Source organism: Camellia sinensis, chromosome 3 (assembly GCF_055761805.1).
Source record: "Camellia sinensis isolate YWXY chromosome 3, ASM5576180v1, whole genome shotgun sequence".
Taxonomy (NCBI): Eukaryota; Viridiplantae; Streptophyta; class Magnoliopsida; order Ericales; family Theaceae; genus Camellia; species Camellia sinensis.
Window position 1 is genome coordinate 56,348,261 of NC_138963.1, and position 27,052 is coordinate 56,375,312.

At 34.9% G+C, this 27,052-nt stretch overlaps 2 protein-coding genes and 1 non-coding gene across 4 annotated transcripts; 2 read left to right on the forward strand and 1 right to left on the reverse strand.

The window, feature by feature from the left end:
• Positions 1 to 11,021: 11,021 nt before the first annotated feature.
• LOC145821535 (protein FAR1-RELATED SEQUENCE 5-like) lies at positions 11,022 to 11,921 on the reverse strand. Its single transcript, XM_082918059.1, has one exon. It carries the CDS (start codon positions 11,919 to 11,921, stop codon positions 11,022 to 11,024), a length of 900 nt encoding a protein of 299 aa, XP_082774185.1.
• Positions 11,922 to 16,760: 4,839 nt separating this feature from the next.
• On the forward strand, positions 16,761 to 16,832 carry TRNAG-UCC (transfer RNA glycine (anticodon UCC)). The gene has a single exon. It is a non-coding gene; the product is annotated as a tRNA-Gly (tRNA).
• Positions 16,833 to 16,912: 80 nt separating this feature from the next.
• On the forward strand, positions 16,913 to 24,945 carry LOC114309787 (PGR5-like A protein). 2 transcript variants are annotated; one of them, XM_082919790.1, is made up of 7 exons: positions 16,913 to 17,340; positions 18,673 to 18,735; positions 18,824 to 18,910; positions 19,826 to 20,063; positions 22,659 to 22,732; positions 22,919 to 23,017; positions 24,617 to 24,945. In XM_082919790.1, exons 1-7 carry the CDS (start codon positions 17,110 to 17,112, stop codon positions 24,704 to 24,706), a joined length of 882 nt encoding a protein of 293 aa, XP_082775916.1. In that variant the 5' UTR covers positions 16,913 to 17,109; the 3' UTR covers positions 24,707 to 24,945. The 2 variants fall into 2 exon arrangements, with proteins under 2 accessions (XP_082775916.1, XP_082775917.1); XM_082919791.1 differs by lacking the exon at positions 22,919 to 23,017.
• The last annotated feature ends 2,107 nt before the right edge of the window (positions 24,946 to 27,052 follow it).

The window sequence follows — 27,052 nt, forward strand, 5'->3', positions numbered from 1 at the left end:
CTCCATTACAATAATCATATATTTGTTTCCGAAAAAAAAAAAAAAATTTTAAACTTCCTCAAAACTCAACCAATGCCTATTTGGGAACCCAAAAGCTCCCACCCAAACGAAACCCTTGAGATCAATTTTTATAACCCTTGTCCCTCACATTTCTTTTCTCCCATTCTCTCTTTCTCAGCCTCCTATTCTCTTACAGCCGTGTACTCCTTTTGCTGGAAACCACACAGTTGCTGCTGCCACCACCATTACTAGCCAACACCTTCATGATGTAGAGACGTATGGTATGTTTTCTTTGATTGTAAACTCATGTAAGTTGATTGTAGTTCCCTGTTTTAAACCTGTTTTGGTCTGTTTGGATTTTTATGTGTTCATTCAATTTTTCGGTTGTATATATGTGTTGTTCATGTGTTTAAAACGTAGTATGATGTACCTAATATGAAACCTAATGTATATGAGTTATATATTTGATGAGTTTTAAAAGCAGAACAATGGTTGCCAAGAGGCCAACCGCAACAAGAGGAGAAAAAAAAAAAACTTGTGTGAAATCACCTAGCAATCCTGGTGCGACAATCTTTCGGTTCATACATACGTATATATATATATATGTGTGTTTGTATATGAGAATGAGAAATATAATCCCGATCGTGTACTCCTTTTTAAATTTTTTTTTTCTTCTTTTCATTTAAATTTGAGTAAAACTGTGATTAAATCAATCCGTACTCTTTTTTTAAAAAAATTATCAAATTCAAGTAATAATATTGACTGTTGAAAGAATTGGTTGAGGATTAGATGTGCTTTTAATCGTGGCAAGTCATTGTTTGTTGATTGGAATGGAGTGAATTTATTGTTGTTGATTTGTTTTTTTTCCTTGTTAATTTGAAAATGCTGGTGTACTTTTCTGAGGCCAATCCAAATGGGTTCTCAGTGTAAACTGTGTGGGAACACAATTTCACCCGGCCTAAATTGTATTGGTGGGCAGCCTCAATGTATTACATGTTTTTTCTCATGTCTTATTTCAGGGAACTGCCCTACATTTTTTTTTATTCATAGAGCAAATCTTTTTTCTGATATTGTTGTGATAGTGGATAGATTTTTTTTTTAAAATTTTTTTAAAATGAAAGAATATGTGATTGTTGACACAGTTTGTCCAACAGAAGAAAATTGGTACTTACAACTTCAACTTTTGTAGTTGTATTGACAATAAAGCTTTTGTTAAAACATATACATATTCATCTGATAGTCATAAATTGATTAGAAGTTGGTATGAGGTTTTGTTAGATTTGTTTTTCCCTTCCCGGTGGTGTGTACATTTATGGTAATAAAAATTTGAGTGTTTAGGGTGATGGGGAGAATGGTGTTTTGGTGAGGGAGAGAGGAATGGAGCCTTTGGGACATTGAAAGGTAAAACTAAGCTGTGGAGGACTGCTGGTTGCATATGGGCAAATGTGAAGCAAATTCTAGAGATTATCGATATAGTAATAGAGTTTGATGTGTCAAATGTTAATAAAGTAGATGCTAGTTAATCTAATCAACAACAATGTTTATTTGTTTGCCTCATTTAATTTTTATTTTTATTTTTATTTTGTATTTTTATATTTATAAACAATGTGTAATTGAACAGTTTGTCGTTATTATTTTTCTTTTATTTTGTGTACTTTTCTCGCATTGACTAACTTGATTTAATTTTTTCCTCATACGATTATTTCACGATTTGCTTGTGTAGATAATATATAACAATACACAATGAGCGAAGGAAGCAACAAACCTTGCATACACAAACGATTTACACCGGCATTCTTCTTCTACAAGTATTATTTCTTCACACTATTCAATTTCTTATTTTAATTGCATTTGTTATGTTGGGTTGAAATATTAATCCTTATTATTCATTTGGTTGAACCTGTAGCAAAGATGAAAACAAAAGCAAGCAAGAAACACAAATAAAAGTCACCGACACGGTTTGCACATTGCTTACCACATATTGTTATCACATTTAATGTTATCTGTATCCGTTTTTTTTCTACAAGCATCAATTATGTTCACTTTTGAGGCAATGTAGATGACAAAGGACATAGGACATCAACGGAGAACCCAATGGAAGGAGGAGAAGAATGATTACAAAGAGATGGGAAGGTGTAGTGTTGTTGATAAGCAAGCCAAGCTGAAAGGTCCCCTTCCCACAAAACCAAGAACGGTGAAATATAGGGAGACCAAAAAATGAATTGTTTTAATATGAACTATTTCACACATTGAAATAACATGTTCGCATTTGCATATACTCACATAAATTGATTCACACACTATTGTTAATTTATTGAAGTTGTTTATCTTAAATTATTCTAACACCCACTATATTCTTTTTCAGTGGCATTTCCAAACGTGAATTTCCTTGAGATCAATTGTTAAAATAATCAAAAGATTGAGCTTGGAACAACATGATGCAATTAGTAACAGTGGTTTAGGGGGCCTATTGAATCTCAGATGTACAAAGCTTGATCATGACCTCTGTGAATGGTTGATTCAAAAATTTGATCCCAAAACTTGTTCCTTGAATGTTCATGGCCGACAACTCCTCATTACAGAACTAGACGTTCACAAGTTATTGGGCATTCCTGCCAAAGGAAAAACCATAGAATTGAATAAATCTTCAAAAGAATTTCCCAAACTATTTGAAGAACTTGGAGTTGTCCAAGGTGCTATCAAATTAAATGCTTTGAGAGATTATTTAACCAAAACCGATGGAGCTGGAGAGGAATTTAAGAGGATATTTGCCCTATATATATTAGGTGCATTCTTATGCCCAACCACAAAGGATGTTGTTAAGCAATCCTTCATTCACCTCGTTCAGAATGTGGATGGCATGAAGGATTATAATTGGTCAAAGTTCACTCTTCAATTCCTTGTTCGTGGTTTACGCAAGTACATTTCAAAAAGTCAATCGCAACCAAATGGATGCTTATTTCTTATAATGGTATACTTGCAACCAATTAATAATTGTTTTGTTATAAATACTTGATTTTAATGCCTATTTCATTGCATAGTATGTGTTAAATTCATACATTTTTGTGATGCAGTTGTTTTACTTTGATCGTGTTGCTCCGAGTGGTTGTCATGTTGCTCGTACTCGATCGGTCCCTTGCTTGGCTGATTGGGGCGATGCAGAAATAAAAGAGACATTGAAACTATTCGAAAATTCAGGAGGTTACCAGAATGAGAAGGTCATCCTTTGTTTCTTTTCTTTTAGGTTTGGTTTTGTTTGTTTTTATTCATGTTGAAATGGAAAACTAAATTCTCTATAACATGTCTTTAAATAGGTTGCTGTTAATTTTGTTGTTGAAGAGCAAATGCCACCATCAGTACAAAGCGAGGGAATGAAAAATATTGATGATAGTCGGATTTCAAAAATTGAGACGACTGTTTGTGACATTAAAAGTATTTTGGAAGAACTAGTTGTCATTGTTAAAAGTGGAATGGCTAATTCTTCCATTCCCAAGGTCATGGAAAGATTGGAGACACCACAAATGCCAAAGCAACGAGAAGTGGATCACAACCAATGTAATAAATTAGCTGACATAGTTGCACATGGAGTTCTAGAATCTACGGGTGTACCTATAGTTGAACATGTGACCAATGTGCTCCCGCCAAAACATGATGTTGTGGTAAAATCTACGGTTCTACCTACAGTGGAACATGTCACCCCTGTGCTACTGCCAGAACCTGCTGTTATGGAAGCATCAAAAAACACGGATGAAAATAGAATTCTGCTTGCACCATCAATCTTGAAATTGGATTCCCATCTTCATGATCAAACCACCCAGGTTCAAAAACAAGTAACAAATTCACCATTATTTTATGCCATTGATGGTTCTTCTGATACAAATGGTGCTCCCATTACACATCAGATACAAGGGAGGAATAATAAGCAAAAAAAAATGACAGTGGGATTGAAGAATAAGCGAAGGAAAAAAAATGCAAAACTCCAACTTGTTGATGAATCTAGTTCATCAACTGGTCCATATGGTGGTCGGTGCACTCGACGTTCAGATGAGGGGGTGGAAAGTCAATATGTGCAGTCACCTTATATAGCCATCGCTAGTAACAAGAGAAAAGCCATTCCAAAAAAGCCAACCCAAACAATACTTGACTTCAATGCAGCAGATTCGTCTCTCGATACAAAGGATGATAAGTTTGATCAAGTAAGTCATGTAGATTATATATGTATTATACGATGTTATTCATTTGTGATACTCTATTTCACGATTTTTGGTTTTAATGGTGTTTTGGTTGCAATTTGTGGTAGAGTTTGAACTTACTTGGAAAACTACTTGGCGCCAATTTCGATGCTATTGAGGTTATTACTCATTCTGTTATTGTTCTTGATCTCCAATCCCCTATAACACACTGTACGAAGTTTGACAATTTGTTATTTATGTATTGGGTTACATTCACAAGTCATCCACTGCATGAATTGTAAGGCCATGTCCTTTATCTGCCGAGGAAAAAATTCTGAAGGAATATTGCTTCGATAAGGATTTGGAAGACAGGTAATTTTATTGAGTTTATATGTTCCTCTATCAATTAACAGTAAGTTTAACCCTTCAATTTTCACATGATTCAGTGAGGATATTGTGGTGATGGAGCTGTTTTACACACCGATTGAACTTGCCACCCGCTTAGATTTGTGCTCATTACAACCAAAAACCTGGATTCGTGGTTCCGTAAGTGTTCATTTCATATGTCAATATTGCTATGTGATGTCATTTTCAATGATATAGGTCTCAAATTATTATTTGTTGCATGTATTGTAGATTATCAATTTAGTTGTAGCAAAATTGACAAATGCCCAAAGAAGGCTTTTTCCGGATAAGTGTCATAGTACATGGTACTTTCCCACATATGTATCGGTGAGTAGTATAGTGTGTCATGTTAATGTTTGGGTGTTGATGTACACTTACTAAAGCATACTTGTACATTATTGAATGTAGCAACATATTTTGAATGGGACGGACCATGCAAAGCTATGCGACGAATATTTTGGGGAGTCTCGATACACTGGGAAGCTTCATGCCTGTGAAGAAGTAATGGGTCAAGCACTCTTACATTTTGCACGACTATTCTAAATATCCTCTCCATTGTACTGCTATTATTAAATTTTTAATATCTGTTTTATGGCATTATTATTATTTATTTATTTTTCATTTTCTAAATTGGTTGGGCAACATTGCACTAAGTTTTGTTATTATTGTTGCTTAGATATATATTCCGGTGAATGACAATGGAGAACATTGGTTTTGTGTCAAGATAGATATGGCACATCGCATGGCCTACCTATTTGACTCGCGTCCTAGTCGCACAAATGATGAAAGTCGAGAATTAATGGCAACGAAACTGGTAGGCCATTTAATTAATTAATTTTTTTTTTGTCTTTGGTAAAATAAACATCATAATCTATATTACTACGCTCATGCATAGGTTCAAACAATGCATTTGTTATTGCAACACTATTTTGGAGAGCAGTATGTTGCAAACGTCAAGGAATTTGAATTAGAGAGATTGAAAGACCCTTGTCTCCAACATAAGACTGATAGGTATACTAAAAAAATTATTCCTTCACTCTCCAATTTTGGCTCTCCTATTAATATTACACACAAGGTTGACCTTCGCATGCATCTTTTCATGAAGTTATGACTGTGGTATGTTCGTCATAAAGTATATGCAAGGTGTTGTCATGCCGACCGGCATACACAAGGTGACTATTTCATGTTTAACCACATAATTACACTACTACAATGACATTGTCATATGATGGTATTGTTGATGGTATATTGTCTGTTCTATTTCCTCAGTTTGATAAGATGGAAAGGTTTAGGCTGCTAGTCGACCTAGTGAAAGATTTGTCGAACAGTAAGTATATTGATGTTATGGATCGGTTGGACACATACACAGAGAGGTACGTCCCCAAACCATGAACAACTTATGCCCTTCATAAGCTCAGCTCATTACTTATGTAATTTCCTTTTGAACAGGTACGTTAGGCTTCGGAAGGCCAAAAGGAAAAAGAAAGATTGATAACAAACATCCTTTTTGCCACTAATTTTTTTTTTTACAATTATGAGCATATTTTATGGCTGAAGAAGCTTGGACAAATGTAACTAACTTGGTTTGGCAATTTTTTGTGGATGCTTGAATAAGTATATTTGTTTTGGATTTTTTTTACCAATTTCTATGGAATATCTACTTCGTGCTAAAGATTGGTGTGATGAAACTACATCTGATCTGTAATTGTGAAGCAGTACTCTTAGTTGTTACAATTACAATCACTCAAAAAATTCATACGAAGGCTTCGATTGTTTACAATTTGTTTTACAAGTGAAGAAGGAAAAATTCATCTTGATTGTTTTACAATTTGTTTTAAAATTCATATTTTATTTTATTTTTTTAACTTTTTAAATCAAATTAATGTAGATACACTTAAAAATATACAAAAATTGTGAAAATATTTTTTTGTAAATCACTAAAAACAAAAATAAATACATGGAATAAGCACCCACCTTAGGGTGCCAGAGCATCAACTAAACCAGTGCAACATTGTATCATATCCATCCAGAAGAGCATCCAGCTACTATAGTAACATCAACATGATAGCATAAACAAAAATGAGCTGTTATGACCAAACTATTAACATTACTCCCAAACATGAGTTGGTGCAAACAAAAACAAATTTCAGACTATTAAGGTTCTTCCATAATGTCATCAAACATAACCCCTAGAATAGAACAAATAAAAAAAGAACCACCACAATAAAATATAATCACATTTCCGGATCAAAGCAATGTTATAAGTATATCTGTATGGGAAGAAATGGAAAAGCATTTACAATTCAGACCAAAAAAAAGAATCTCCACTGGGCTCCTATATTCAGTACTTGGCTATTGAACTCCAAATCCTATACAATCAAAATGTGACACAAATCAATTGTTAAAAAAATCGGATCATGTCAATTCTTCCCACAAATCGCATGATGTCTTTGTCAAATGAAGCCCGCTCTTTTCTAGCAACTGCCAAAGATCTATCGTTAGAAAAAGCTTCTTCGACTGTGTAGATGTTGCTGCTAATAATAATGAATCTATTGAACTATGAGCACTGAATTACACTATAAAGAATACCCTAATTAGACCATGAACAGGTACTTCAAGTCCTCTACTGTAAGCCGAGTCTGACGACTACCTGTCTCGTCCTCGCCAAATGCAGATGCAACCATCACTCTTTTTTTTTGCTGCAAAACAGAAAGTGAGTACTCAGCATCAACATTGAAAGGAGATATAGAATACAGATACTAAGTTTGGACCATAAGCCAAATGTACGTGATTGATTTAACATAACAAAAGCGTTTCTCAGGAATAGGGAAAAATATATGAAGTAGCAATGTCCTATTCAGATTTCAATAATTCGGTTACCTGTCAGATAATAATAACCCTCTACACACTTGAATCTGTAAACAATGCCATCACTAACTATAAAATATTGTTTACAACAGGTGTGAGAGGATCTTCATCCACAATTATTATATGGGTAAATTACATTGAATCTCACAAGTTTGGCATAAATACACCAACCTCCCTTTACATAAAATTGCGATATAATGCTACTAAGGTTTAATTGGGCTACAAATAAAATTAAGGAATGATAAATTTTGTAAAGATGGTGTTCATTCAAGAAACCAAGCAACCATTACTAGTAAGTAAATCAATTTTATCTTCACCAATGCCTTCACCAGCTGTTATAAAAGACCCTGTTCAACATCTAAAATACCTCTACTACCATATGTTAATCAAGTACAAAAGTTCTCAATCATAGTCTCATCATATTATAAAATCAATTACTCATTGCAAACAATTAATGAGAAGAAAAAAAGAAAAGAAAAGTAAAAGCAAGCATAACAAATCCAGTGCCAATAATAATGTGACAGCAGATGGTGAACATTTCTACACTACCTTAAAAAATCTTACGAATTTTACATTGACAATGGAAAAAAACAGGCCACAAGATTGGAGCAAAAAAAATAATACCTGGAGAGCTAAAATGCGATCTTCAAATGTATCTTTTACTGTCAACCGTAAAACTGTAACCGGACGGGTCTGTCCAATCCGATGGGCTCTATCTATTGCTTGATCTTCAGTTGTTGGGTTCCACCACAGGTCCAAAAGAACACAACAAGCTGCAACCATGTTCAGTCCTTAGAATTTTTACACTCCAATCATTTTCCTTCTCCTCATTTCCCCTCTAATCTACACCTTCGTCAGCGACTCCAGCACCAATTTCCTCACAAGCCCACACCATCCCCTGCCAAGACCCCCCTCGGTGCCCCCATCTCTGACAACTAGTTTCGCCTACCCACCGGGGCCACCGCTGAGATAGGGTCAAGGAAGTTAAACAAGATTTTATCAATTGTCCACATAAATTCTCACAATAAGGAATAATATGGCACACCACCACCAATTGCAAAGGACATATACCAAAACAAAAGGGTGGCAAAGAACAACAGGTTATACAATTACCCAAAACTTCTATGATTATCCTTTTGCCTTCTTTCCCTGGGGGTGGGGCCACAAATAACAAAAACAAAAAGTAAACTGGGCACTGAGTTGCACACTAGTCTGCTTAGAAAAATGACAAATTGCCTGAGACACAGGCAGGCAGGAAAGAAAGTAAAGACTGATTGGATAAAAACATTCAACAAAAAGAGACCAATCATAAGTGCCCAGTTTCAAAGCACAGGACGAGAAAATTGATAGCAATTGTATATTTTAATGCCAATATTTTAAGCATAAGAAACCAATCATAAGTGCCAAGAAACCAAAAAACGAACCATCACACTAAATTTGAGTGTCAAAACTAAGATTAAGATATTACAACTACATATCAGGAAATGATTCTCCAAGGTCTAGCAGGCTTACACTTCCGAAATATCGGTCAAGTATTTCAACAAAATGATTTGGGATTTATTCACCTTTATTTTTTAAATGAATCCCCAAACTAAGAAATTTACAAGTAGAACAACGTAGACAAATGTCAATTTTGATAAGAAAACGAGGCAATTTCAAAAAATCAAAACTGAAATATGAAGGGAGCCCCACACGTTTGGGGTGACATAGCCATATTTATGCATTCTTTGTTATTCATTAAAAAGAAAAACAAATAATAGAGCTGAAAAAGAGAGAGAGAGAGAGAGAGAGAGAGAGGGAGAGGGAGAGAGAGAGAGAGAGAGAGAGAGAGACATTGCAATATTACTAGTGATTGTAAACTCATCCAACGTAAGGACAGCTCATCCAACTTAAGGACAATATTCGAGCAAACATATTTGGAGTTATTTACCTTTATTTTTTAAATGATTCTCCAAACTAAGAATTTATGGATATTGTGAAAGATAAAAACACCTAAGACATCAACAAAACGTAACTAATATGCACTAATGTCTCCTTGCAAAAACAATGTATCAATCACTATAAGGCTCATCATAAAACTAAACTACACTTGAGAATTTGTCGGTTCATCAATATCTTCCATGTGGGGCTCTAACTCTGTGTTCAAGAATGTTTCAATGTCTGAGTCGCTACCCTCTCTCCGGCTAGTTGAAGCCAATTTTTTACACGTTCGCTTCGTGTGTCCGATGCTCCTACAGTAGCAAATAACACATAAACAATTTTAATAATCATGTACATGCAACAGGATGGAAAAAGGACATGCAATTAAAGTACCATACCTACAATACCCACAGTGCCTTGGTTTTAGAGGTTTACCCATAGAAGATGTCCCTCCAGGGTTCCCTTTGGTCTTCACTACATTAGGATCACCAACGCCACATAGTTTGGGTGCAATATTTTTGTCCCCAACCTCGGTATTATATTTTGTTCGCATTGCCCAGCGCTTTTTCATCTTCAATGTCATCTGGAAAGCCATTTCCCTTGCCTCTTCAAAATCGTTGTCTGCGTGTGAGGCATAATATGATTTCACTAAAACATGAGCTTAGTATACCGAACCGGGCTGTCTGTGTTAGGGTGCTACAAATTTGGGTAAGACTTGGTTGTTGATATCCTGACCTAGCACGTCTTGTCCATCTCTTCAAGACACAACTCGGTGGAATACACATTAATTGTTCAGATTTCATGACAGCAACCATGTGGCAACAAGGGATGCCAAACGATTCAAACTTCAAGCAACAACATTTTATTGTGATATCTGCTGGAAAATACTCAACCGTCCATGTGCTTGTTGGTGCCTTGTACTCACCAAAACGATAGGTGCGACGATCCTCCAACTCAACTCTTTCCATCACAAACAATTTACCCTCTTTGCTGATTTCACGTCGAAACAATGAAAAAATCTTCCGAGTAAAGAGCTCAGCTGCATGTTTTTCCAAACTTCTCAATGGCGTAGTCAAAATCGGGAAACTATTCTCTGTTTTAGATTTTGTTTCTGCCTCATTAACACGCATCCTAGCAAGAGCCCTATCATATTGTGCTACAAATTCGTACAACTTTACCTTTTGTTGTAGGAACATATTGAAATATGCATTCATACCCTCGACACGTTGAGTGTTCCTCATCCCAGCAAACATGTGACCACGAAGATACGCCTCAGCCCACTTATCACGCTTGCGGTGAATCTCCAACACCCAGTTATTGTTCTCCAACTTGTATTGTTTCACCATACGAGCCCACGCATTGTCAAACTCAACAATTTGACATTTCTTTAACATCAACTACGCGAAATCACTAGTAAATTCTGGTATGTGGACATTTGTTGAGGCATTTTTCTCCAGATGCCAAGAACATAAACGATGTCTGCAATTTGGAATAACTCTTTCGATTGCCTGACACATTGCCCTATCACCGTCTGTTACAACAGAGATGGGTCTTTGTCCATCCATGGCCTCCATTAACGTTTCCAACACCCACGTGTATGTCTCCATTGTCTCATCAGGCAACAAAGCACATCCAAATATGATTGTCATAAAATGGTTACTCACGCCAGCTAAATGGCTTCTTATACTGATTTGTACGATAAGTTGTATCAAATACCAATACATCACCAAATGCAGCATAGTCCATCCGAGACCTACCATCTGCCCAGAAAATCTTGTCCAACCGGTTATCCTTATCGACGTTGTACTTGAAAAAAAATAATGGATCTGCATCTAGTTTAGCTGATAAGTATCCTAAGGCACCCTCTGCATCCCCTTCTGCGAGTTGTACTTTGCGCTCAGCTTGGAACTGGTTGTGCAAATCTCTGTGAATGAAGCCCACCTTCTCATAACCCCCTGATTGATGGACCATAAAATCCATGATTTGACTCGTTGTCATACCCACATTGCGCATGGCATTTGCTTGAGCTTTTTCTGCACTTGTTACAAACCTATGTGACCACAAAAAAGGGACGCAGTGTGGTGCTGCCAAGGGATGGTTGTGCTCCCCTACAAAGTGGGTCACAACATATTTTTTAATTGTCTTGTCATAACGCACACGAAATGTGGCACTACAAAAAAGTCTAGTTTCTGCCCTGGGAGTTCTCACCCGTTCCACACGCTGTAAGTATTTCTTCTCTCTTACACCTTCCCTTGAACAAACCCATTTCCTACTCTCTACAAATTTGTTGTCTCCACAAATTCGTTTCCTACTTCTTCGTACGCTAAAACCGATGACCCTAGCGTATGCATTGTAGAAAGAATAAGCATCCTCCTCTGAATTGAATTTCATTTGCAAAACATCAACCTCAGTAAGCATTCGTAAACAATCATAGGTTTGGGAAGCTAACCCTTCTTCTTTCCCATCGACAACATCATCCTTGCCATCCGGAGCAACTTGATTGTCAATTTTACTGTTGACCTCTTTCTGCTTACTACTTTCAGGTTCATCCGTCATATCTACATAACAAATCGCATAGACAACAGATGTGCACGTAGACAACAGATGTGCACGTAGACAACAGATGTGCAGATTTGGCATCAGTTAAATGCAAATAATAACAAAGTACACTCGTAAATGCCATTATATAAATTAAAATCAAACAAATGAACACAAAAACACACCCGCCAGTGCCCTCCTATAAATTAAAATCAAACAAATAAATAAGCACACCTGCCAGTGTCCTGCTATCAATTCAAAGCAAATAAATACAAAAATACACCAGCAAGTACCCTACTATAAATTAAAATATAAAAAACCACACCCGCCAGTGCTCTGCTTTCAATTATCAATTCTTAAAAGAAAACGAACAAATAAGCACATCCACCAGTGCTTTACTATCAATTAAACGCAAATAATAAGAAAACACACCTTCAAGTACTCTACTATCAATTAAAATGAAACAAATAAATAAAAAAGCACATTCATCAGTACCCTGCTATAAATTAAAAGCAAACAAATAAATAAGCACACCCGCCAATGTTTTGCTATCAATTCAAAGGAAATAAATTCAAAAACACACCAGCCAGTGCTCTGCTTTCAATTATCAATTATTAAAACAAAATGAACAAATAAGCACACCTGCCAGTGCTCTGCTTTCAATTATCAATTGTTAAAAGAAAATAGAAAAAAGCACACCCGCCAGTGCTCTGCTTTCAATTATCAAATATTAAAACAAAATGAACAAATAAGCACACCCGCCAGTGCTCTGCTTTCAATTATCAATTGTTAAAAGAAAATAGAAAAAAGCACACCCGCCAGTGCTCTGCTTTCAATTTTCAATTGTTAAAAGAAAATAGAAAAAGCACACCTGCCAGTGCTCTCCTTTCAATTGTCAATTGTTAAAAGAAAATAGAAAAAAGCACACCCGCCAGTGCTCTGCTATAAATTATCAATTCTTAAAAGAAAATGAACAAATAACCACACCCACCAATGCTTTGCTATCAATTGAATGGAAATAATAAAAAAAACACCTGCAAGTACTCTACTATCAATTAAAATAAAACAAATTAACAAAAAAGCACACCTGCCAGTGCCCTACTTTAAATTAAAATCAAACAAATAAATAAGCACACCCGCTAGTGCCCTGTTATTTATTGAAAGAAAATAACTAAATAATGCACACTTGCAAGTATCCTATTATCAATTAAAATAAACAAATAAATAAAAAGCACACCTGGCAGTGACTTGCTATTAATTAAAAGTAAATAAATTAAAAAGCACACCTGCCAATGCAACTGCTACGGAGGGAGGGAGAGAGGAGGTATAGCTTCACTTCTACGTTAAGATGTAGAAATTGAGGACCCGTGACAAACAACAACAGAACATCGAAACAGAGTCAGTAAAGAAGACAATACTTAAGGAGATTTATGATTATGGGGCGAAAAGGAAGGATCTATGTATGAAAAATATTATTTTGCACATCTTTTCACATTAACAAACTACATAACCAATAATAGAGATGAAACTGTACTACTTTTGTTCAAAGAATCAATAACCATTACATAAACAGTTAAACAAATGTACCAACACCAACTGATTTAACACTTAAAAGATGAAAAATAAAAGATCTAGAAAGAAACAAAATATATATATATATATATTATTTGATTGGATGGACTATTGGATCATTTTTTTGATAACTCGGTAACCACATATTCCTAAATCTAGATTTTAGATTCAAAAGTTCAATAAGAGTGTGGGACACCTCTTAAACACCCATATATATTGCATATTGCATAATATTTTTTGATAAAATATTGTCAATTATTTAGGAATATACATCAATTTGTATCTCTATTTGTTTGAGACGAAATGTGTTTACTTGCTAATGTAATTGTCTTCTTCTTCAAATATTATATAAAATTATTGAATTTAATTGAGTCACCCTTAATCTTGTCATATTTAGTGAACACAAGTATAAATGGAAAGAAGTAAAAGAGTTCATGTAACACATTTGTTAACCTAATGTCCATTTTATTGCTTCGGATTGCAACGTACAATTCTTATATTGAATGCACTCATGCCAATTGACAAAGAAGCCAGCCCACCACCCCTCACTATCTTATACAGGTACCTTCATTGGATCTTTACCAAAGTATTTAAAGATAGTTGCTTTCACTAGTATTATAATATATCATGAAAACAGTGACATTTGAAGAAATTTTTAGTATGTAGGACATAGTAGCAGAAGTGATGAGTATGTGTTGTCACTACCACTATTGCTATGAATCAAAATAAAAACAAATAAAGTTGTCTCTATTAACTTGGGAGATTGCTCCATAGTGTTCACCCTGAAAGTTCCATGAAAGCTCTTCTAAATCTTTCATTTTCATGGACAGCCTTGTTCTTGGTAATATAAACTAGTTTTATGAGTGAAGAGATGATATAGGATCAGTATCTTCTACAACGAAGTAGAGAAAACAGTGGACATAGGACATAATGATTTAAAAAAAAATAGGATGCCTACATGGTGGGCAAATTTTTAAAATATTTTTATTGTTTATGTATATGAATATAAATTTAGGGCATAGAAATATACGAGGCATCAATATATACGTACATGTACTTTTTTGTTTTTTAACTTCTACCCTTCTTTGTTTCTGTATAGTTTAAAATAGAGAAAAACACTAAGTTGCCAAATGAGACCGTAATATAAATATGAGGTTCAAGTACTAGTTCTTTCATAGGATTCCACACACAAGCACACAGTGCACCAAAATCTACAAGTTCTTTTATAGGATTCCACACACAAGCAGATTTAGCGTATACAATGGATGTGGATCCCAATAGGAACTACTCCATTTGGTTGCATTTTGCAGAGATTGATACTTCTGTCACTGGTATAGGTCAAAGGGTATTTGACATCCTAATAAATGGTGATATTACTTTTCAAGATATTGACATTGTGAACATGAGCGGGGATCTTTACAGTGCTCTTGTACTGAACAAGGCTGTTGCTGTTAATGGGAGAACTTTGACAATAACCTTTCACCCTACAAAAGGTCATGCCTTAATTAATGCTATTGAAATCCATGAGGTTATTACGGCAGAGTCTAAAACTTTGCCAGATGAAGATAAATATTCATTCCTTAATTTTCAAATGTTTCAGATTTTGTTTTACTATTTGACTTTGATGAGGTTGCTAGATTCATGTTTATTTAAAGAGTAATGATATACAAATAAAAAATTTACTCACAACATCTATACATAATTATTTGTCAAATTTATATTCATCCATTTTGAATCAAAAGACCCAAAAAAGTGACATTATTTCGAAACTGCCATCGAAACGTGATGATGCCTTACGATTTGTACCCTGTGATAATGTTGAAACTACCTCCCTAAGAAACTCTACCGCTTGGTTTCTAGAGGAAAATTTTGATATTAAACAAGGGTATCAAAAAAATGTTTTTTTTTCGGGATAAATAATAAATGACGGTATCAATATTGTTAAAAAAGTTTAAAAAAAAAAAAAACTCTAAATTAAATGTCTACGACTGTCTTCATACTGGAGCATATAGTGGAGATAGAGAAAAGAAGTTTAAAGAACAAATAGAACAAGAAGTTTAAAACCAATTCGAAGAAGTTGATCATTTGTTTGAAGTGATTCGAACCATGCATGGATTGTGTGTCAATCTAAAAGAACAAAAATGGAGGTATAAAGGAGATAACCACTTGCAGGAGTTTCTTCTTCAACCCAATAGATAAAAGAGCAAGTAAAATAAGTCTCCAACTCTAAATTTCTTCTGGCGGGTTAAAATTTGTCCAATTTCTTTGTATTTAAAATAAAATATTGTTAACTCAATATTTTCTTATTTTTTTTACATTTGATTAGTTAGTTTATAGTTCGATTAAAAAAATTATTAGCTTTATGAGTTTATCTATACAAGTGGTTTGGTTGTGATAAACAGAACAGATCTGGTATTATGACACTTTTGATAGACATTAGACAATGTTAAAAACCACTCCACAATAGCCTAAGTACCCATAAGAACCAAGTAATGAAATCATTACAAAATTAGTTTTTTTAACTCATGTGCCCAATTCCCACACCACAACAGAAAAATTCTCTGTATGTTTTCTCTTCAAGTATGATAAACTGTCTATCTATATTAATATAGTTAGATAAAGGCACGTATAATGTTAAAATCTTCCACATTACCCATGAGAAAATGAAAAAAGATGGAAGCTGCAATGTAGTATTCTAAGAAATAGAAATACGAGAAAGAGCAACAGAACACTGATAATGACTCATGAAAATATAAAATGTGAGAAAGGGATTGCGGTCTAGGTTTTCATAGACCAACCCAGGGATTGCGGTCTAGGTATTGTCCTATTTTTATAAACCAACCCAATCAGTTCACAAACGTGAAAGGGGCAGTTCAAAGAAAGGGATTGTGGTCTAGGGTTTCATAGAATGGATATGGAGAAAGGGGGAGAGAAAAAAGCTGCAGAGAGAGAGAGAGAGAGAGAGAGAGAGAGAGAGAGACATACCTTCAGGCGAAGTCGAGGGTAGGTCTTCTTCGCAGGGATGGTCTTCGAGGTCGAAGAAGAACGTCTGCGTGCTGTCTCAAAAACAGGGGCTTTGGGGGAAAAAAAACTGAAGAAATTTGAAAAAAGGTCACCACCGGTTGAACAGGTTGTGAATATTCCTAATTAAATTAATCGGTGGCTGAGATTAATTTATAAAAATCTGATGGTTTAAAATAGATGTGTATATGATGTGCACATCTTAACAGCTCCCTTTAATTTTTGTCTTTAAAATATGAAATTGTATTTATTCATTCAGCCAAGGCGTTTGTAGTCCAACGGTTAGGATAATTGCCTTCCAAGCAATAGACCCGGGTTCGACTCCCGGCAGACGCAAAATGCTTTTTTTTTAAGTACATTTTGTACTTTTTCCTTCTATATAGAGCAACACCCATCACAAATCAAAGCCCACCAATGAGATATTTGGCCGCCAAAACCGACCACAACCTCACAGGGCATTTTCGTCATATCCCACCACTATAAATACCATTCAGTCCCAAATTACTCTACTCCACTCCACAAACTAGTGGCCGAGGCTCGGACTATTAACCGTCCCATCTCAACCGCACATTAGTTGTTTTTTAGTTTTCCCAACGCCGCCGATCAGTCGTTCATGGCGGCCGGCACGAGCACCGCCGTCACGCCTCACGTGATGGGGTCCACAGTCATTGAACTTTCTCGAAACAACCGCACCGGAGCTCCGTTCTCGGTTCGAATCTCCACGAGGAGCAACGGCGTCTTCACTCGCGACGAGCGCGACCCTCTCGCCCAGGGTCCGTCTTGCATCTTCGTCGGACCTATCGAGACCGCCAACAAAGAAACCCTAGAGGCCCTCTATCGTCAGGTTTGCTCTCCCTTTCCCTCTCCCTCTCCTTCTCCTTCTCTTAAATTAGGTTTCGAATTCATGTTTCGCATCGCTTGTTCGTTGATTGATGGTGTACAAGACTAAAAAGAGCTTGTTTTGTAGCGGAGTTATAAATTTTCTGCGAACAATTTCGTGGAAAGCTGTTTCTAGAAGTGACCATTTGATTATTTTGTTTCAGAAAAATAAGATTGTAAAAAATCTGAAAATTGAAATGAATTTGGAAAAGTTACAAGTTGAGAGATTTGAAAGAAGAAAAAAAAAAAAGAAAAGGGCATAACAACCTATATAAATACTACAAATCTAAAAAATGAGACGTGAACACCAACTGTAGCCTTCACATATATAATAGTATAGATATTTGTTTGAAATAAAAAAACATTTCTAGAAAATCCTTTCAACATTTTTAGGCGATACAAGCGGAAAAATTGTACATAAAATTAATACAAAATGATGTGATATGTTTGGATTTTGTACCAAATAAAAAACAAAAAATTAGGGAAATTTGTTTGTACACGTATATGTGGCACATGTGCCTTGTTAAATCTCCATTAGGATCGGAATTTCATATGGCTAAGATGAAGATATAATATGTTATGAGAATCATAAATGATGTTTACTGACATTGAGTAATCATTTAAATGGGCTAGCCGGTGGTTTCATGTTGGAAGCTATGTTACATGGACTTGGGTGTGAGTATAGGATGCAGGTGCGTGTTCAAGCGCTAGACCCTCCGAGGATATTGGGATATGTAGCCAAAAGTTGGATATGGTTACGAGGACACGTCATGGACACATATGTATTACATATTGTATAATATTCTTAGATAAGATGTTGTAAATTATGTAGAAATGTATTTGAATTAACTAACATTAAGGAAACATATAGAATTTATTTCTTATCCATGTCAGGGGCTATAAATATTTCCTTAATAGCAATTTGAGTTTCTTCTTCTTCAAACATAGTACAAAATTAAAAACTTCATGTGTCTAAATTGAGGACAGTATCTGCTGCACATAGGTACTCTGGGAAGGAATAGAAAGTCCATGTAACACTAGTTGAAAGAAACATTTTCAATGTTTTTCTTGTATATTTTCTTGGTTTTGAAAAAAAAAAATTAATAGCTATTTCATCAAATTATTTTAATTTTGGCACAAGGAATTTGGCTTGCCTAGAGTTGGAGAAAACTTTAGTATATTGCCATAGGTGTATTTGTTGGGCTTTAAGATCTTTTCGGCTAAATGGATAGCAAGTTAGCTCTATTTTCAGTGGCTTCTATGATCTCACATTTCATGTTGATTGTTCTTGTCCTAGGCACGGGATGCATATTACAGTGGAAATCCTTTAATAGTTGATGACATGTTTGACAGAGTAGAGGTAAACTTTGTGCACTATCTTAGATGATCTATAACCACAATAACCTGGTGTTTTAAACAATGCACTCATAAGAAAACAACTGAAACAGTTGAAATTACGGCGGTTTCGTTCAAAGTGTGTTGTCAAGTACCCTCGTTGCAGTCTTAGGATGCAGTCAACATATGCTGATGCTGAGGTAATTTTATTCCAATCTCGCATTTTGTACAAATATATGTAGTTAGAGTTTTGATACTGCTCGTTTGATGAAATTAGCTCACAAATCTTCAACGTTGCCCGTCAAAGTCTTTTTATGGGGAACAAATGATCGGTTACTACATCCAAAATCAGAAAAATGAGTCATTTGTTAAAGTTTTTGTTTCTTGTTTCTTGTTTTTCTAGAAACTAGAAACAAAAACTTTTTTGGTATATTGTTTTCTTTTAGAAAAATAGAATTGATTCCAAAATTTTCAAATTTTTTGGGAAATAAAAATAAGTTTTTTTTTTTGGTAAGTAAAAATTTCACTTGTTTTCAAAACAAATTTTCACTTTCTCCTCTCTCTCCCACCACCCATCATGGCCGGCTGTCTGCCTGTGACCTCCAGCGACCTTTCAGTGACTTTGTCGATTGACCTGTCATCCTTGTGACCTCCAGCAACCTTTCGATGGCCCTTCGGCGACCAACTCTAATTGCCACCTCCGTCCACCCCCACCGCCGTCCACTGTCCACCATTGGCCACCACATCTGGCAACTGACCAAACATATTTCTCTAATTCTATATACCAAACAAGTTTTCTGCACAAAAAAGCTAAATACTAAAACCTAAAAAATTATTGCCTGATTTTGTAAACAGAAAACAGGAAACTGACAACATTAAGAAATGAAACAGTCCGCTGCAGCTGTTTCCAACTGCAAACCCTTGTGTTTTCTGGCTTTCCAATGTATCTGAGAATATTATGAGCTCCATTCCATTTATAGCCTCCCTTCTTATTATTCCCGCTACTATATCTGACTCCAGTTGATCTAGTGGTATATATTCTGGGATTAGTTTCTGTGAGCAAGTGTGTTTAATTTTTCTCCACTTGAAGATTGAATGACGTGGATGTAGGGCAGGAAGATCCTTCACAGGTCTTTGCATTAGCAAGTGTATGGCTCCTGTTTCTTGGTTTTGGAAGTTCAGCATGTCTCGTGCCAGTAATCTCCATGATTGGTCAAGCTTATCGAGATGCATTCAATTCAGGATTTTCCTACAGCAGCCAGGCATCTGCATTAGGGTTTCTTTCCATGTTGAATGGCATTCTTTTTATGGCACTGGGGTCTGCAATTGGCTTTCCAATTGCATCAGCTTCTGGTAATCATTTTTTGGCTCCTTACTGATAATATATGTATTTATTTAAGCGTTGTTTACCAGTTAAATATTTTTGCTTATAAGAAAATAAGTAACATAAATAATTGAAGATTTTAGTATGTAATTTCATTGACCGGAACATATCTACTTGCCCAAAAAAAGGATAAAGACAGATCTGAGCTCTTGTATTGGTATTTGAACAATTAAGAAATCTGCTTGTTTTCATGGTTTTGTGTGAATTTCAGAAAAATAATAAAATATATCTTAAATGGCTGCTGGTGCAATGCCTAATTGTTCTTGTGCGTGTCTAATTGTTCACAGTCAGGGAAGCTTTTAGTTTTTTAATTTAAATTATTAGTTTTGTGAGGTCGAGCAGGTTTTCATGCAAAGCCTGAGCTTATTTACCCACATACAGAATGTATCACTTCTATTTGACTTTTGCAACTTGCAAATATGATATTCTTTCTGACTGTTATTTTGCAATAATAGGGTTGTAGTCTCTAGGTGATATTCAACAGCCATCAAACTGACAGAAATTGAAATGGCTCTAGTCATTGAAAGAAGAGGAGTTAGTGGTTACTACTTGGGGTTTATCAAAGATTAAATTTTGTGTTTTTATCTACAATTCCACTTGTGTTAAGGTATCGAATAGGAACTGAAATTAAATTTATATGATAAGAAGGTGGTTGGTGAATATCATTACTGTTAAGAAACATTTAGAAGCTGTGGAAACAAATATATGCATTGCTTCAAAGATGACTAAAAGTTTGGAATGAGGCTGCTACGATAAGGCACTTATGGGCATTAAGTAAGAGAGAAGATTCCTTGTGGGTGAAGTGGATTCACAGCTAGGAAGCATGGATACGGATACGGATACAAAATATGAAATATGGATATGATACGATACGGATTATACGATACAACAAAACTTAAAAAAATAAGATATGGGTATGGTTAGCATACGTTTGTGAAAAATATATTTTTTAAAATTATTAGTAGTGAGTTACACATAAGCTAAAGAATGTTGAGAAACCATAATGTAATTTTATAATGCAAAATACTAACCTTTAATAATTACGTATTAATTTAAGCTAGTAGCTTATTTACCTTTTAAATTTTTAATAAGTATTACAAATATTTTATTTCAATATCAAGTCTAATATATTTATATTACAATAACAGAATAATCCACAATTTGTGCCTGTGCTTTTTCCTTTGGCACTTATAAATGCTTGTTTGGGTGTACTATAAAAGTGCACTTATTCATTTTTTTATCTTTTTTGAGTCACATCATCTCTCTATTTTTCTACACATCTTTTTGTAAAAAGTCAAAAAGTACATTTATTTAGATCATTCCAAACAGCTACAGGCTACATGCATGAAACAATTAGGATACATCAATTTGACAAGTTTTATTATTTAACTTATTGTATTCTTCTTATCAAAGAACTAAACATAGTATTAAAAAAATATACCCATTTTTTATCCTTACAATTATATTATATTATAATACTATGCAAGAAATGTTACAATTCTAATTTCGTAAAATAAGTAATATGTGACTTGGAGTATCTGATACTTTTAATAAGTATCTGATACGTATTCGCAAGTGTCCAGGGAGTATCAGTTTCCGATACGGATACGTCATCCTATTTGAAGTATCCGTGTTTCATAGATTCACAGTTACATATTGGAAAGGCGAAAGCCTGTGGGGGATGCAAATACCCACTGATTCTCCATGGACAATGAGGAAAGTTTTTAAACTGTTAGAATATAGATCAGCATTGGATTAAATATGAGATTGGTGATCCACTTTCTTACGGGTTGATAATTGACATTCCCTTGGACCATTAATCAAAAGATACGGAGATAAAATAGTATAGATTTGGGGAGGTCATAACAAGCTAAGGTGTCTGGTATTAAAAATGCTAGCACATGGAGATGTTAGGACAATGATCAAGGAAAATTCGGGATATCTTGAATAACAGTCTTTAACTCTTTACAGCCACACACAACCAACACATCAAGATAGAGTAATATTAACTAAAGCTAAATCCGGGGAACACTCTGCACAAACAGCTTGGAAGCAATTAGAAAATATAACCCAACAGCTTTGTGGTACAGAACAGTTTGATTTCCTTTTTTCTATAGTTAACTAACTCTTTCACCAAATATGTTTCTCTGTGTGTATCACTTGAATTGCTATTACACACTGACTACTGTTTAATGCTTTCATTAAGCTGGGATTTAGTGGAGCATAACCAGGTTATACTTTGTTTAGAGTCGTTAAAGTATCATGGTATAATCTTCTTTTATTCTGCATATGGAAAACAGAACTCTTCCACACACTAGCTGAAAGCCCTTTCCCACTTGTCGTAATGATGACCTAAGGTTTCCAGCCAAGCCTTTGTTTGCTGCTTTGAAATATGGTGTGGGTCAGTGGCATCAGTTAACCAATAATCGAAGAATCAACTAACTGGGCCAACATGTTGATTTGCTTTTCTTCATCGAGTTTTCTATTGTGTTTGTCAGTGGCAGATAAATTGTGTTTTCGGTTATTATTTTTCTAACATCATTTAAATTTGAAACTTCTTGCAGTTAGAGCGCTTCAAGGTCTTTGGAGGAATGACTTGGTAGCACTAAAGGGAGCATGCCCAAATTGTGGGGAGGAGGTTGGTCTTATACCACAAATAAGCTTGTTTTAGTTCATAAAAAAAAGAAAAAGAAAAAGAAATTAGAAGCTTTTATATATCTTTTATTTTAGTTCTTGACATAGATTTTCAGTCATGTCTCAGATACAAATTAATGGTTCAACTTTTAATGCATTGCCTTAAAGCTTTAAGCACGGTTGTTTGCAGGTGTTTGCATTTGTGAGATCAGATCAGTCCAATAACTCCCCCCATAGAGCAGATTGTCATGTATGTGAATGCTCTCTAGAATTCCGCACCAAGGTTGAGGTAATAGTAGTTGTCATGTGTGCTTTCATCTTATAGGATAAGCAGAACTAAGACAGAATATATAGAGTGTAATTTTAGTAACAGTCACAATGGAAGCAGAAGAGAAGTGAAGATTGAGAACCAATAACTACTTAAGAGTGAACATTTTCGTCATTTATGATCGATTATCTTAACGACTGGGGAGATTGGAGCGGATGTGGTCCACAGAATTAAGGCGGGGTAACTTAAGTGGAGGAGTGCGTCTAGAGTACTGTGCGATAAACGAATATCCATTAGACTAAAAGGGAAGTTTTATAGAACGGTTATTAGATCAGTGATATTGTATGGGATGAAATGTTAGGCAATTGAGAAATAACATGTAAATAAGATGAGTGTTGTTGAGATGAGGATGTTAAGGTAGATGTATAGCAAGACTAGAAAAGACAGAGTTAGGAATGAGTATATTTGAGAATGGGTAGGAGTCGTACCGACATAAGATAAGTTGAGAGAGAATGAATTGAGATGGTTTGGTCATATACATCGGAGACCAACAAAAGTAGTAATTCAGTAATGAATAGATGCGATACAGTGTCTGTAGATGGTAGTGTTAGGGGAAGGGGAAGGGGTAGACTTAGATTGACGTGGACTAGTGTAGTAAATAGAGATATGAATCTCCTTAATTTGACTAACGAAATGGCCTTGGACAGAGTTGAGTGAATAAGGATTCATGCAGCTAATCCCATTTGATGGGACGTAAGGTTTGGTTTGGTTTGATACTTTACAAATTTAATGAACATTCAAATTTTAAGGAGTATCACAACTTCAATTAGCAAGTAGGAAGGAGTATGACAACTCTAAGATTTTGAGCAAATGAAGGAAATATATTGATAGAATAGCCTTTCATGTGGTTTTTTGTATGCTTAAAAGGAAATAAATATGCTATAATTTATATTATTCCAGACTTGCAACCTGATTTTGTAATTTTATTATATCATTAGTTCCTTCACATATTCTTCCGTAGAATTTTATCAGGTTGGTGAATTAGTTGAAACCAAGAATAGCTACATATTACCAAAACTACAGTTGTCTATATCTAAGTCATTGATTGGCAGAGCGGTAGTGGGAGCAAGAACGCTTGGGTGTCTTATTCAAAAATATCTTGAGAGCAGTAGCAGCTTGGGAGGTCACATAATAAAACAATGTTTTTACCGGTAGCCCAGTAGTATGGTTTTTTACATACAGTTGGGAGGTAACATGTTCAGCACTTGGGAGATTCATTTGCGTGCATAGGTTGGAAGTATTCCGGTGTGACATTGTTACTGTGAGTTGCACACGTGGCTGCTCACTGTTGGTTGCAATTGAATTCCTATCAGTTTGCAAATTTGACTGAATAAATATGTGAATTTGATCCTTTTTCATTACCAATTTGCGATCCGCCACCTTAAGTGCACAAACTAGGTGACTTAGGTCTCTAGACCATTGTGGTCAAGTTCTTATAGAGTTTGAAGAGAAAATTTTCCTTTTTAGTCTTCCTTGTAAAATTGAATCCTTCTTTTGGATCTTGTTCTAATACTCTTAACAAAGTTTGACTTGTTTTGTTTACATGATTTTATTGTGTAGCAATCCATCTCAATACCGGGTAGACAGTGGGTTTATGGCCGCATTTACTTGATTAAACAGCGAGGCAGAAGACGCCAAAGATGGATGTAAGACGGATGTAAGATGTATGGCAAGATGTTGTTCCACTTGATCGGTGTATTTTAATTACCAGCATTGCATACAGTAGCATGATTCTTTCCTTTTCATTTTTCCCATTTTGGAAAATTGTAATGATCCTAGCACAGTACTTTGGTGACAAATCATTGAAAGAGCAGTATGTCTTGTATTATGCAAACTGATTTGAGTCATTCTGCCAGAACTTCAGTAAATTTTATACTCTTATTCTATTAGCTGTGTATCTATTTGTATACATTTATTCATATTTATCTATTTGTTTCCCTGGGATTAGAAGTTGGTTGGCTTGCAAAAAACAAACAATTCAACTGCCCCAAAGACATTGATTGATCTTTATACAGCTTTGATTAATCAAAAGAGATTGATTGTATTTTCATTGAAATACCACTTTGGTTTATTCACTTTTAATTGTAACAGTTAATTTTTTACATTTTAAATCAAGTTTCAATCTTACCATTTTGTCTATCTGCCGTTAATAAAGTTTACAGAAATTGAAAATAAAGGGATTAAAGTGAGATTTTGTTAAAAGTTTAAGGACTAAAGTGAAATTTTAGTAAAAGTGTAAAGATTTTAATGAGAAAACAAAAATGTCTCATATATTACAAATGGCAAATTTTGTTAAACAGATGAAAGGGTAAGATTGTAATTTGATGCAACATATAGGGCATGGCTTCTATCCAGTCTTTAATCGGATTGGGCTGTGTTGTTGGGCTCGTGGGGGCTACCACGGGTTCCGTTTTGATAATCTGAACCGTGCAATGTGTAGAACTCATCGAGTACTATATGCCTGTAAAAAATCACGTTAATCGGATATCGATAGGTACGTGATCAAATCAGTTTTGTATAAAAAAAATAGACGGTGAATAAATTAACGGTTGACAAAAATCTGTTTTGATCACATAGCTATTGATATCCAATCAACGTGATTTTTTATAAGTATATAGTACTTGACGAGTTTTACACATTGACGGTTCAGATTATCAAAATGGGATCCGTGGTGGGCCTCCACGGGCCCAACAGCACGATCCAGTCCGATTAAGGACTGGACAGAAGCCATTCCCTAAAAGATGAGGTGGTTGATTATTATAATTGAGAGTGAATGAATAAAATTGAAATTTTGATAAAAGTGTAAAGATAATAATTAACTGCTTCAAAAGAGATTGATTGAATGTAATAAAGTTTGATTAACCAACAATGTTTTTTTTTTTTTTGAACAATTAATTAATAATGTTATGATAATCAAATTTGAGCGTATAATGATGTTGTCACTAATACATTAATGTTACCATATGATATTTTGCAAATGTGAGGCCCATTGAACTAATGTATTATTAGAAACACAATAAATGGGATTAACAATATAGGTATCATTATGGATGAATTAAAAAATATTTTAAAAAATTAATAAATACATAGAAATACAAAAAATATATTAAGTTCTTGTATTTTTTTTGTATTTTTGGTAATTAGTGAATTTTTAAAATATTTTTTTTTTATAATTTTTTTACTTTTTAGGTATATTTATGTTAAGTGTGTCTAAAATTAAAAAAATTGCTTAAAATATTAAAAAAATAAGTTTTTTTTAAGGTCCCTAGTATTAAGATTTTATAGTATAAAGGACATTCAATATTTTAATAATGTCTAAGATCCCTCAAGTTGATCCAGAGAAAATTCACGTCACAGAGAAAATTGGTCCAAAATTTCTCTGACCTTCCCTAATCTTCTCACTGTAAATTTCTCTACCCTCCCCTTCTCCAAATTTCTCTGCCTTCTATACACTTCCGACTCTCCTAGAGAAATTTATCTGCCTTTCCACAAAATTACATCTCTAGAGAAATTTTAAATTTCTCTGCCCTCCCTGCCTCTTTTGGACTCAACACTCCAGAGAAATCACCAACCTTCAATTGGTCAAAATGAATCCAGAGAAATTTGAAAACCCACAGAAAATTGATCAAAATCAACCCAGAAAAATTTCTCATTTAGACAATAAGGAACCACTTCAATCGGCTGAATGACAAATCCAACTTTTTAACACACATCCTCTAGAAGCTTTATTTGTGAAGGTCCGTTGAGACAGAATGCAATCACAGCACCACCACTACTAGTAAACTTTGCTGCAACACCCACACTTTCGGGCTGTCTCCGCCATCTTTACGTTTAAAGCACCAAGAGCATCGTCTCCAAACATGGCCCTATGTAAGGTCCAAAAACTAGTTCAATAATAAATGAAATATGTGTCTATTTGTAAGGAATGATTCGACATTACAATTCAGGTGACAGAAATAGCAAGTTTGTTCACCCCACTATCATTTAAAACTGTTG

Excerpts from the sequence above, each read along its gene's own strand:
- LOC145821535 (XM_082918059.1), bottom strand. The coding sequence starts at position 11,921 with ATGACGGATGAACCTGAAAGTAGTAAGCAGAAAGAGGTCAACAGTAAA.
- LOC114309787 (XM_082919790.1), top strand. The coding sequence starts at position 17,110 with ATGGCGGCCGGCACGAGCACCGCCGTCACGCCTCACGTGATGGGGTCC. Across the intron at positions 18,911-19,825 it reads CAACATATGCTGATGCTGAG|GAAGATCCTTCACAGGTCTT; the intron begins GTAATTTTATTC and ends GATGTAGGGCAG. Across the intron at positions 22,733-22,918 it reads GCCCAAATTGTGGGGAGGAG|GTGTTTGCATTTGTGAGATC; the intron begins GTTGGTCTTATA and ends GGTTGTTTGCAG.